Consider the following 13,853-nt stretch of genomic DNA (forward strand, 5'->3'; position numbering starts at 1 on the left):
GAAAACCACCGAATAGTTTTCGAGAAATCGCCTGCACAAAATTTTGGGGAAAAAAATAAGAATAATAATAAGAAACAGTAGAATCACTAGAAGGTCTTCCGTTGGAAACGGAAGACCTTAATAAGAAGAAGAAGAAGAAGAAACAGAGTAAAAACAATATGGTCCCCAACTTCGTTTGGGGAACATAATAATAATAATAATAAGAAACAGAGTAAAAACAATATGTTCCCCAACTTCGTTTGGGGAACATAATAATAAGAAACAGAGTAAAAACAATATGTTCCCCAACTTCGTTTGGGGAACATAATTAACCCTTGTTTCAATTCTGTTTTCTTTTCTGGTTTATGATAAGATCTTTAAGACAAAAATCTCCCAGCCTTGAAAAATTATGAAGATCAATTAACACTTGATTCAGTGAAATTCAAATGGCCATCTACTTTCCATTCCTTTTACGGTAAGATGTATAGCCTTACTTGTTTAAGACTAGAGCATCACAGAGGTTAGCCAGGGACCAGGCAGTCTTAAAGCGGACATTCAAACAGGTGTCCTCCATAGACATCAAGATAGCATTAGCAGCGTCAGCCACAAAGCACACATCCTGTAAAGTAGGGATTAAAGGAAAATAAATTACTGAAAGAAATATGACTTATTTTATATATAGCCCTGCTGTTCCTGATAAGTTTTTAAAACATTTTTCCCTTATATTCCCAAGTACTGTATAACTTTTGCGTAACACCTAGGAACCAAAATTCTATAAGTAATTTAGAAGCTGCACCACCTGAGTATGTCCAAGGTGATTTTTAAAATGAATCTTTCATCCAACATCCATAAAAATCCGGCATATTTTGTCAACTCTGTAGATCATTAATAAAAACAAAATACAGTGTATTTAATCTCTTTTAAAAATCATCACACTCCTAATATGATTTTTTTGGAAAAGCTGTGAATCTTAAACATAAAATCCCCTTCAAAAAGCCAGCTGATTTGCTTTGTAAAATAATGTTCTTAATTCTAGACAAATTAAGCTGACCTACCTCTCTAAGACATGGAAACAGCACGAACACTCCAATGGTTCTAAGGGCCGAGGATCGTACTATTTTATCTTCATCTGATGTTAATCCCAGAATTAATGTGATGCATAACACCCTTTTGTCAATCTGAAATACATGTACATATATATATATATATACACTGCATGTAAATCTGAATTTCAAATATACACTGTCAGGAATAGCTTACCAGTACTCTCAGATTCCATCACAACTAGACACTCTATCATTCTTGTAATTAGTCAAGCACAAAGCAAAAATGTGTATATTAACAACTCAATGGCATTTATATGTATAATCTGTACATGTAGTTATATATAAATTAAATGTTTGTGCTTGTCATTTAATACATTTCCATACTGATGCCAATCAATTAAAAGTAACATGTCACCAGTATTTTTTTACTTACAGGCAGGGCAGCGTAAACTTCTGGTCCTATGTTGGAGGCACAGTCACAGGTGGTGGCCTTCACTGCACAATTTGGCTCGGACTGGAGAATGTTAGCAATGGCTACACTCAACAGAGAAATCCAGAAATCTGTCACCTGCAAAGGATTATTTATTACTGCAAAAACCTGGGTTTGAACAGTTCTGAAATATAAATGTGTAATAAGTTTATATTCTATAATAATGTTAATATCAGGTAATATTTCCATTTTCTAATTTTTTTTTCTGTGATAACTCTTTGAAAGTTAGAGGAGTTGATTCCTTGATAATTCTACCGAAATGTAAATTAAGCAGGTTGATAGGTTAGGAGCTAGGGGGGCCTAATGTGCATGCAACTCTCATGTGCAGCTGTCTCTGTGTTTGACGCTAAGGAGGCCAAATATGCATAAAAATCTCGTGCGGCTGCCTTTGTGTTTGACATCAGTGGGCCAGGGCTATTGAAATTGGCATAGGAGTCCACTCCTCATGTAATTTAAACCTATGTCTACATTTTTAAATTAAGAATTTTTTTTTACAATGAAATGGAAATATAAGGAATCACTGTCTTGTTAGTACAGTATGCCCGGGACATCAATGATAGTCATTAGTGGGACACATGGGATAATTTATGCAAAACGGGCGAAGCCCATGTTTCCAAATTATCCCATGTTTCCCATTATCATTGATGCCCTGGCATACTGTACTTACTAGACAGTGATTTCTTAAATATGCTTTGTGTATGCCTTTGGTCTCAAACCTTGCAACCTAAGTCCTCTTTACCAAGAAAATACCTTAGGTGTGCAATTCCCTGACGTTCAGTCAAAAATCTACAAATATAGAGCTTAATCTTAATAACATACCTGCTGCAGACTTAATCTGCCTGAGGAATCAGTTGGTTCCCTTGCTTGCACTTCCCTCTGAAGAGCTTGAGTTAGATCATCCACGAGCTAAAATACATGTACAACACAGGTTTTCATCTATACATGAATAAAATCAGTACAACACTGACTCTGTGTAGGCTATGTTATTTTCAGGTCATGTAAAGTTATAATGACATTCAAAACTGAGAGGGATCATGGACCCCAATGCTCATCTGAAAAATACTTATAAATGCAAACGAACTAAATACAGGATTATTTTCACCCCGCTTTATTTTTGCCTTTTCACACTTGCAAACACTTTTGCTCAGTTTTAAATTCGCCCATTCACAATTTTGTTTAAGAAAACATACTGTACTCTTTAAATTCGCCCAACCAAGGTTAAGGCAAAAAGGTTGGGGAAAAAAACAGGGTCGAAAATTTCCCTGTATATAGTACCCTGGTATATAGTGACATTTAAAGATCTACATTTTTTTATTATTCCTTCATTAAAGCATTTATATTGGAAATGTCTTCTGTGTTATTTTATACTATTGTAAAACTGACATGATTTCTGATATAACTTTTGTGATGAATAAAGCATACAGAATTGTACACAATCTCCCTTACCTTTGATGTGTGAAGACGAATTACAGGATCTGGGTCAGCATAACACTTGAGAATCAGATCTTGTAGGACGGGTAGACTGTTTCTACAGATAAAATAATAACATGTAACTCCTCAAACTAAACATGGTATTTCTCCAAATTACAAATATTACCATTATTATTTTTAGGGATGTCAAAATATTTACTTTCCTTAGTCGGACATTCGATTGCATTATTCGAACGATAGTCGACTATTCGGAGCATTTTTTTTTATAGCACAGTGTTTTTGAAAGCTTATTAATTAAAATAAATTGGAAAATGAGAATTGTAAACACACACTTTCCACACTTCAAGTGATATTGTTAAATACTGCTTGTTCAATTAATGATTGCCCCAGCTATCAAAATGTCTTTTATGTAAGATTATTATTGTATTAATAATTATCGAAGTTTAAAAACTTCGCTATGCAAATGTGTTTTCCTAGCATTTGAAATTCCTAGAGGTAACTAATATAGTTGGTACAATGTACAAGTTAATTAAATAATAATTTAAATAAAGTCCAGTATAGCGTTGCATACTTTACTACAACAACAAAAGGTCAGTGACTGAGAAATAATTATTGCGGTATGTAATTACTGTATTTTCCATAATGTGGAAAATTATATACTGTGACTATGTTAAAAGCTCTTTTTCGTCTGAGGACTAAAACTGTATAGTTTGAGGAAGGACTCTTTTTCAATTTTGAATATTTGAATGTCGTTTCTTTATTCGATCATCGGTCCATTCGACTGATAGTCGAATAGTCGACTATTCTTTGACATCCCTAATTATTTTAAATATCCAGTTATGTTTTTTATTAAAATTTGTTCACGTAAATTTATGTTGTATTGACTGCAGCATGAGTTTGTAATAAACATATCCCTTTTTCCATATCACACCCTGTATATGTCTTGCCCTGGCCCTCTGGCTGACATTGGTGTCTCAGGCTAAGACCGGGTGTTATGTGGAGTAGGGTATGTATTTTTATCTATATACTACTTAAAACTTGATGTTATACTGTTGGGGTCAGTTCAAGGTGTTATGTTCTACCTGATTATGGGGAAGTATCCTTTGCCCAGATGAGCTAGGACTTGTAAGGACTCCAGCCTTACAGGAAGAGGCTCCGTGTGTTCTCCGTTCTCCCCCACACTGGGCAGTATGTTCCTGACACATAACTTCACCAGCCAAGATACACTGTGGGCAGAAGCTTGAAGACTCATGTCTGAGAACACTGGGGTCTGGACACCTGAGGATGAACCCATAGGGCTCCCCATTCCTGGGGATGAGTTTTGAATGTCCTTGACCTCCTCCATCATGCCTGCTTCAGCATTAGGAGAACAGTTACTCTGGTTACCACTGCTGATTCCGGAGTCTCCACTCAATTGAGGGTTGGTGTCGCGACTAACACTTGTTTGACTGTGCGGACGAGCTGACTGAATGATGTGACAGACCTCCATTAGAGGGGGCTGTATGGCTGCCACGGCTCCTAGGCATGTCAAGCAAGCCACTCTCACGTTAGGATCTGTAAAAACAAAGGTATCAGTGTGTGCTGAAGTCTGCCCACTCCATTTACTTGTTTGTATTCATTTCCTATGCTATAAATCTGCAAATTCAGTATTAGATTTTTAATTTTTCTTAAATTTCTAAACAAAGACTGTTTAGGAAATTTATATTTCTAAGCTCAAGCAGACTTACCCCTATAGCTAATGAAATTTCTGATTTGTTTAACAACCCGACTAAGTAGCCCTGGTCTCATCCTTGAGTAAGGTACATTGGTAATCAGAGTGGATACACACTACAATTTACAAATATTACATCTGCATTTATACAATGTAAATCAGCAGTATTATATATAACCCAAAAGCTTCTGCATAATTTTTTCATTTTTCTGTAATATATTTCCTAATTATGGTTTTTCTATTTAAGAAACATGAATCCTCTTGATCCAAGAATACTCCATGCCAATTTTGTAATTTGCCCAATGATTCTGGCAGGGAAAATGTTTAAGGAATCACTGTCTAGTTAGGAGACGATGCCATGGCATCAACAATAGTGGGAAACATGGGATAATTTGCATAACGGATGAAATTTGAATAACGGGCAAAGCCTGTTATGCTAAAATTATTCCATGTTTCCCACTATTGTTGATGTCCCTGGCATAGTCTCCGAACTAGACAGTGATTCCTTATATTTTCCTTTTTACTTGAAATAACAATTTTAAAATAAATCAAAATACCATCTACATTAGTAGATTTGAAATGCACGAGGCATTATATGTTATTTTCCATTGCCCTGCCGAAAGACGTCAAATTTTATTGTAAAAAAAAAGTAGTCCCATGAAAACCCGAAACATTTTTAATGATTGTTTAGTTACTGTAGTCAAATATAAACATTTATGAAATAAACAACAAAAGAATTTAAAATTATGATCAAAGCAATCTTGTTAACTTAAATCATATATGTGACCTAGATTTAGATTTTCGGAAGCACAAACACGTGTATAAGCCCTAGGCCACTTCTCCACCCCCACACTGAATGCAATGTTGCAGTTGATGAAATGGGAGTTGGTCAGGAAACCGATTTGTGTGGATGTTAAAATAGCAGAGGAAATTGAGTTGCTTACGAATGTTAAAAAAACAGAGGAATTTGAGTTGCTTACAAAGTCGGATGGTAATATCTGAGGGACGATGTCTGTATCAGACGACTGAGTGTGGCTGAGCCGCTTTCTCCACGTGCTTCTGATAGGCTGTTTATGGAGGTGGAGTTCTTGGCCTCGCTGATAGTGGACAGCGTTGCGCTAGCGACTTGCTTTTGATCGGAAGATAATTCATTATTTATTTTGTTTGTAAAAAGATTTATCACATCTAATTACAGTTAATTCTCGATAAACCGCCACCTTTTGTAATTTAGAAATCATGGCGGTGTAACGAATTTGGCGATGAATTGAATTTTCCATCTTTTAGGAAATAAGACGTAGAGTTATCGTTCTTAGAAATACCATTTAGCGTTTCTATTCTTATTATTACATGTATATATAAACATATTTCTAAATTTGAAAATACTTAAAGTAATTTTTTTATGTACAAATTTGCTAAAACAAAATATTCAGTTATGAAATAAAGACAAGTACACGTGTATGCATTTAAATCTGCACGTCTGATTTTGAAAAAAAGGATGCTGGGTCGATCGTCGTGATATATTGCCTATAGTACGTAAAATGAGTTCTTGAATAAATTCATTGTTTATGACATCATTGTTAATGAAACGTTCACAATTTCTGACATAATTATTTTTTAAGCAAACTTTGCATTTTTAAAAGCAGAGATCATCAAAATAATATCGTTATCAGCGTACTTTACAACGACAGCTTTCGTGGCGAAGCATTGACTAAATGATTTTATTAAACAGAAAACAAAATTATTCTAACAGTTCGTGTTAAAATCATTGTTTACTTAATTGCATGTACCTTGACTGGCTTTGCATGCTTTACAACAGGGATAGCGTCAACCAATTAGCCGCGCTTCACTGACCACGATCACCTGTGGAGGTATTATCGAGATAATTGACACTTAAAAATGGACGTTTGTTGTGAAAACAGGGTGGCGGATGGCGGTATGCGAATTTGGCGTTATAAAGAGAATTTTATATAGCAGGAAAAACGTTCTTGGGAAATCATGGCGGTATTGCGAAAATGGCGATAATTCGAGAATTGACTGTACTTAGGAAACAATTAAACAAAACATCTATTTTTTTCTTCATTGTATTTATACGCCACTCATATACATGCAGGTTGACATTTGACCTTTCAGTAGTATTTCAATAGAGAAATATACATACCACAGGTATTACCAAGAAATTAACAAGATGGACTTTTGTAGTGTTTATCATAGCGAAAACAAATGGAAATGGAAATATAAAAAGTTATCTACAATGAACAACAGAAAAACTTTGATCAGAGAGGCTTACTTCGGTGAGCTAAAAAAAAGTCCATAAATAAAACTGACTTCTCTAACCTGAGCTGTTTTATATCATGTAGTATAGGTTTTTGTTTAATTCTCACCTTGATAAGCTGTGTTAGAGTCAGAGGAATATTCTCGGAGACTAACGCTAGCAGAAGACATCGGTGGAGCTCTCTTATTGTAGAACCCAATACAGCCGAAAAAGGAACAAAGGTGGCAAACTTCTGGTCACTGAAATACAATTAAATATTTCTTTATTGAAAAAAATTCAAGCAATAATACCAACATTTATTCACACTTTTTAAATCAAAACTAATGTGCATGCTTGAATTCATGGTAAGGCATTCTGGGGGAAAAAAATAAACAATGTCAGTTTCATATTATCACCTGAAAACATAATTTTACATATTATAGTACTTTAATTTCAAAGTAGTTATCAAATATTCTTTACCTGTCATCTGCAGTTGCCAGTAGAGTTTTTGTGCCATCAATAAGAGCTGTCAATGCTGCTAGAGCTCCCATTCTGCACTGTCAGGGGTAATAATTCAAATACTTACAGTTTCAGTAGCTTTTAAATACTTTAAATATACATGTACTTTTATTCATATGCATATAGAGGCAGTAAAATTGGTGTAGCCTGAATAAAATAGGTTATTGACTATACATTGTACGTGGCCTTAATGTTATTTGAATTTTAGATATACATTGCAAGAAATTATTAAAAAAAAAATCATAATATCAATGAACACTTGCCTTTGGTGAGGGGTCTTTCAGAATGACGGTAAAAAGTGTGTGGACTTGAGGACTATTACCAGCTGCCGTGGAGTCAGGTATAAATGACGACCAGTATCCAAACATTACTCGCTTATTGATGCTCTGGTTAAGGAGAACCAAAAAATATCATAACATTACTTTTTAAGATATATTCTAAGCACTAACTACATCAAATTAAACAGGTTCATTTCTTCACTCTTTAATATTCACATGAAAAATGGTGATCCCATATTGTGGCCCTTATCTCTCCCTTAAAAGATGTTTTTGTTGAATTCCCGACATATTCCCCTGTAAATCAGTAACCTCATACTGTGGAGACAACCTACCATCAGGGTCATGATTTCAAGAAATCCATCTCCTCTAGACCAACGGTTCTTGAGAAGACAGTTTTTGAAGAAACCCACTTTGATTTTTGCATTGTCTTGATGATCTGCCTTTCAAGAAGGAGTGAACTTTCATTTTAAGAAAAAAATTATTTCCCTTTTTCAGAGGATGGTTTTTGGAAAGTATGGTTGAAATTGGTCCTATTGTTTTTGAGAAGTCAAATTGTGAAAACAAACAAAAAGATAGACTGATGGACTGACTTAAAGATGATGGACAACAGGTGATCAGTTTATCATCAGTAAAGCTCATTTAAAATTTGCAGTTCAGATGAGCTAAATAAAAATAAAGACTTACCTTTATTGTTGTGTGCAAACAGGCCAGAGCACATTGTCTGACCTTGGCATGCAGTGACCTCAATCTTGAACTCTGACCTCCTTCCGTGTCAGAATACTCGGACTCTGAACTGCTGATTTTTGCCCAGTTGGGTCGGAAGGACACTGCCTCTGCAGCTTTAGGTCTTGTAAACTCTGTTTCATCATTCTCATCCTCCTCCCTCTCCTGTGGCGATTTTGAGGTGGTGTTCCGATTTGTTTCTGCTCCTTTCTTTGCCTTTTTCTTTTTGTACTTTTTAACGCCTCCAGACTTTGCTGAGGAGTCATTTGTCTGTGGCTCTGACTTTGTGGGGCTTGATGGGGAGGGGTCATACTGACTGAGGGGGGTGGGGTATAGACTCTCTGGTACAGCCACTGGAGCACCAGGCAGACCATGAAACATAAACACCTAAAGACAAGAGGTTTACCAGCATATACATCTATCTAAATCATTAAAATTATTTTCATTAAAAATTACATAAATTTTACATGTTCAATTTGTCCAATCCAGAATTCACTAGTTCCACAAATATTACATTACTTTGATGAAGTATAAAGTTTTATATCTTTCTTTATAACAGTGCTATTCATAGCTAGATTTAACAAAATAACAAACCCTAATTCCAGCTAACAATGGTCCCAGGTTTTCAGATGGCATTATTTTGGTTGCTGTCAACAAATTGTGTAGCCCTCTCAAACTGCAAATCAAAATCTACAAAAGAGTACCAATTTATATTTATTGTTTTTGAAGTTTAAAGGAAAAGTATACAAAAACAATTAAACCCTGTAAGAAATTTCACTGAGAAAAGCTTTTAGTGCGAAACTGAAATGAAAATCTATATTCAGTGATGGATAATGCATTTGCTACATAGTACCTTGCACTGTGTTCCTGGCTCCATGTTAGCAACAGGTACTCTATGTAAAAGTTCCAATAAAATCTGGAAACACAGGGCAGCATATCTGTCATCCATATATTCCTCACTGGACACTCTTCAAAATTAGTTAAACTGTTCTTAATGAAATGATAATGGACAACACAAGACACACAACTGACATACAAACAGATGGACAGAGGAACACCAGACATTCTTTCTTCAGAAAAGCTCTTTTATTGCCTTTGATACTATACCTGAAAGTCAGGTTCTCCACACACTGAACCGCTCCTTTAAGAATATCCTCACTGGTGGCATCTTCTTTAATCAGTGGAATCAGAACCCCTCGAGGCCCAAGTAGCACTTCATGAAACTAAAACAATTAAGCAAAAAATCTACTGTGACGTGGGTTCAAATAAAACTCAAATCATTTTCCAGTTGAATATTTTGACTGCCTATAAACCTGAGCTAATCTGTCCACATTTTCGTACACCACAGCTCCCAGTGTCTGGAGAATCTCGGCAGTGGCCCAGTGGGATATCCTCTGTACCGCCTTCACCAGGAAATCTGTGGCGTTCCATAGAACCTCATCCTCCAGTGACAGCTATCAAAAAATATATCATTGAAGGAATCAGCAACATTCTAGTTCTCCAAGAGCAAGCCTATTTCCTAGGGATGGGTATCGCCAAAAATTTTGTATCACGATATATCATGATTTTTTCCCGCAATATCACGATAATATCATGATATTTTTAAAAGCAGTTTTTACAATGATTTTACATAAAAAGTCATTATTTTTCTAAAAAATATGCTAGAAAAACAAAATTTTACTTTCTTGAAAATTTTATATATATAAAATCAATTATGTTTGGACGGTAAGATGCTGTTCTTTTCACTTTTTACAACATTTTTTATACTTTCTGTAATTGTAATTTGAAAGATTGAACAAATGAATGAATAATTTCTGGACTTTATAATATGTACCTAAAGCCGGTATTTAGGTCTCCGTATCACGCAACAAAAAATTGCGATATACCGGTATACCGATAAAATCGCACATCCCTACTATTTCCTGAGTTAAAGTCGAGCGCAAGTGATTAATTTGTAACTGCAATTCTACTTTATACATAGTATACGCCTCCCCTTATCACAAAGACCATTTCCCTGAACATGCTGAATAATAGTTTTATCTACAAACACCAATGAAGCAGATGAAATTCATAAAATTTTTGGAGAATATTAAACAAAAAAATTATGGTATATGTCTTTGGACAATTTCAAAAGGTCTGCAAACCTGAAAACCACCTCAGAACTATGCTGTCCCCAATCAGTTGCTTGATAAAATTATTTTTGTAGTGAAATGAATCTGAACAAGAGATGTTTGTAAATATATTCTTTGCCCCCCTCCCCCCAAATTGGAATTTTTCCAAGTCCAAGGGGAGAGAACTACATGTACATGTAAATGGCACGATTGTACCCAAAACAGAACTTGACCTAGATATTCATCTGATAAATCTGTATACTAAATTTCATAAAAAGCATGTGCAACGGTTGTAAGAAAAAACAGAAATTGCAAATAATTGGAATTTTTCTAAGTCCAAGGGGCATAACTCTGTCAAAAATGGTGCAATCATACCTAAAGCAGAAATTGAACTAGAAATTTATGTTATATATCTGTATACAAGATTTCATTTCAGTATGTGCAACGGCTGCAAAGAAAATGAACGGAAACTGCAAATAATTGAAAAAGTCCAAGGGGCATAACTCTGTCAAAAATGGTGTTTCGTATCCAAAACAGAACTTGACCTAGATATTAATCTGATAAATCCGAATACTAAATTTCTTTATTATTATTATGTTGCAAATATTGCAAAGAAAATGGACGGAAACTGCAAATAATTGGAATTTTTTGTCCAAGGGGCATAACTCTGTCAAAAATGGCGCGATTTGGTTTGCTGGATTAAATTGAATATTGTCCTAGATATACATGTGATATATCTGTATACTAAATTTCATCTCAGTATGTGCAACAGTTGTGAAGAAAATGCGGAAACTGCAAATATTTGAAATTTTTCGATATGTCCAAGGGGTATATCTTTTTCAAAAATTCTTGAAAGTTTCAAAATACAGAACTTGACCTAGATATTCATGTGATATATCTGTATAAAAAATAAAATTATGTTTGCAACGGTTGTAAAGAAAATGAATGGATAAAGCAAATAATTGGAATTATATTTGAATTATTTTGCTTTATGTCTTTGCTTTTTGGGTTTTTTTTTCCATTGTTTTACCTAGATATTCATGTGATATATCTGTATACCAAATTTCATTGAGCAGTATGTGCAACGGTTGTGAAGAAAATGAACGGGACCTCGTAGTGGACCAGACATTTTCCGGGCTGTTTTCCTGTCACGTAAAATATCAAAGTCGAAAAAAAATGCAGCAAAAAGTATGATACTCCCTTCTTCGAAGGGGGGCATAAAAATCTTATATTTTGTTTTGCTGTAACACTGTGTATAATTGGCACACTTTCAAAGATATCTGTTCCTCATAAACTGGTATTATTCTGCATACATGGCAAATTAAACTGTTGGCATCCTAAGAAATAGAATTTTTGCATTTAGGCCAGGTAAAATTAATCTTTAGATTCTCATCCTAATCTGCAAAAAAATTAGGGCGGGTGGGCGGATTTTATTTTTTATTTTTTATAATTGTTAATTTATGTATAGGCATAAGTATCAACAAAACAATGGACATAAGTATACATTATATTCATTACCTTAATGCAAATATGAATAGAAATTCTTTTCATATTCTTTTAAAAAAAGAAAAACAATTTTAAAAGTTTAAAAATGTATTGTTAATTAACAAATTATCAAGTACACATTATACGGCACACCCTGAACAAAATGAGGTGGGGACGCACAATAAAAAATGTATGCGCAACTTGAAATTTTTTTGCAAAATCTATATAAATGTTCTTTAAAAAATTATTCATTTCAAACTGAAAAATCTAACTTTTCATATTAAGCACTCTACGATGTATGTGTTTTTTTTTATTTCAAAGAAAGTCACACAGCTGGAGATCGATATAATAACTTGAAGGTGTCATTTTCCTGGTGATCTATTTTTGCCTTAGTTAAATCTCTCTGTGAACATAATTGCTCCTGCCAGTGATAAATCTAGATGTGTTTATGCTATTTTTTCTTCTCTGTCTTCTCTATACTAAAAAAAGTATCATTCCTTATATATTTAAACTGCTTTTATAGCCGATTTTTCTCCATTCTTCACATGGCGTTTTTGCTATAAATTTTACCGCTGCATTTTTTACAAAGATCAAACTTTACCAAATTATTTCAAGAAAATACATGAATATATACCCAAAAATCAAAATAAAAAACATCGGGGTGTTACTTTTTTTAGAGGGGCGGGCTTTATCTTAGAATCTAAAGATTAATTTTATATGGCCTTCAATTTTCCATATGTATATATTTTCCATTCGTACATATATAATTTTCTAAATAGCTTTGTTTGGGTCTACATGAATATACAGTTTAATACAATTCATATGGTATCAAGTGTATATTAACAATAATCAATGTTTATCTATCACACCTATATGCCTTGCATGGTTTTAATTTGGGTTTTTTTCAATATATTGATGTAATAAAACAAGACAATAACGATATTTATTTATTCTGTTTTATATATGATTATCTATATGCAGCATAGAATCTAATCATTAAAAAATTCTGGACCTCTTCAGTGTTGGAGGTTAAAACAAATATGTACAGTGCTTTGATACAATCAATTTGGATATACTGAAACCATTTCTAAGAAAGAAAGATTTACAGTTAAAGGGATCAAAATTGACCTATTAAAGTTGCAGAACAAAGATTTCTTTTCAACTTTTCATTATCTAATCTTTAAAAACAAAATAAAAATTTTTAAGATTTCCAGAATAACATTGTGTGGCACTGATCTAAGATTGGAAAGAGACCTCTCAGGCTCTCTAGCTGAGATTAGGTACGCAGCAGACACTTTCACACTGCACTAGTTGCAAAAATACTGTAATATTCTCTGGTGGATTACTCTATTTTTTAAGTTAGATATCTAATACTACTTTACTATTCCGTATTAGGGTTAACTTTTAGTACATAAATTGTTAACAAGTGTCTGCTAGATTTTGCTAGAGAAAATTCAAACGTTCAGTACCTCTTCATCAACAAACTTCTGTGAATAATCTAAAGCTATCAGCTCGTCAACCAAAACGTTGATGTCAGTTTTCCAGTCAACATCATCTCTATGCGTTATTTTAAGTAGTCTTTTTAGGCAGTTTTTAAATGTAACTTTTGGACCATGTGAGAGTTTTCCATTTTCTAAATTTTCTCCTGTGTTACGATCCAACGATGTATAAAATAAATTTAAAGGGAGTACTCATTATTTTCATTAGAGCAAGGGCGTTGTCTTTAAAACCATTTATGCATCATTTATTTAATACAAATAATTTTTTTCCTTATGTTTTACTTTCAAGTGTATAAATCATCCAGATCCTGTTAAACAGATATTCTTTCT

At 34.0% G+C, this 13,853-nt stretch overlaps 1 protein-coding gene across 1 annotated transcript; it reads right to left on the reverse strand.

Annotated features, from left to right (window-relative positions):
• Positions 1–473: 473 nt before the first annotated feature.
• LOC134233080 (HEAT repeat-containing protein 6-like) lies at positions 474–10,450 on the reverse strand (the record flags this gene model as incomplete). The annotated part of the gene is made up of 16 exons (XM_062715074.1): positions 10,415–10,450; positions 9,742–9,882; positions 9,536–9,651; positions 9,282–9,396; positions 9,023–9,118; positions 8,390–8,815; positions 7,691–7,813; positions 7,389–7,465; positions 7,039–7,168; positions 4,674–4,773; positions 4,029–4,500; positions 2,962–3,043; positions 2,335–2,421; positions 1,459–1,593; positions 1,035–1,157; positions 474–598 (listed from the first exon to the last, which is right to left on the reverse strand). Coding segments are annotated over exons 1-16 (2,384 nt in total), but the record flags the coding sequence as incomplete, so codon positions are not given.
• Positions 10,451–13,853: the final 3,403 nt, after the last annotated feature.

Source organism: Saccostrea cucullata, unplaced genomic scaffold (assembly GCF_032062105.1).
Source record: "Saccostrea cucullata isolate Sc308-1 unplaced genomic scaffold, CSIRO_AGI_Scuc_v1 ctg4240, whole genome shotgun sequence".
Lineage (NCBI taxonomy): Eukaryota > Metazoa > Mollusca > Bivalvia > Ostreida > Ostreidae > Saccostrea > Saccostrea cuccullata.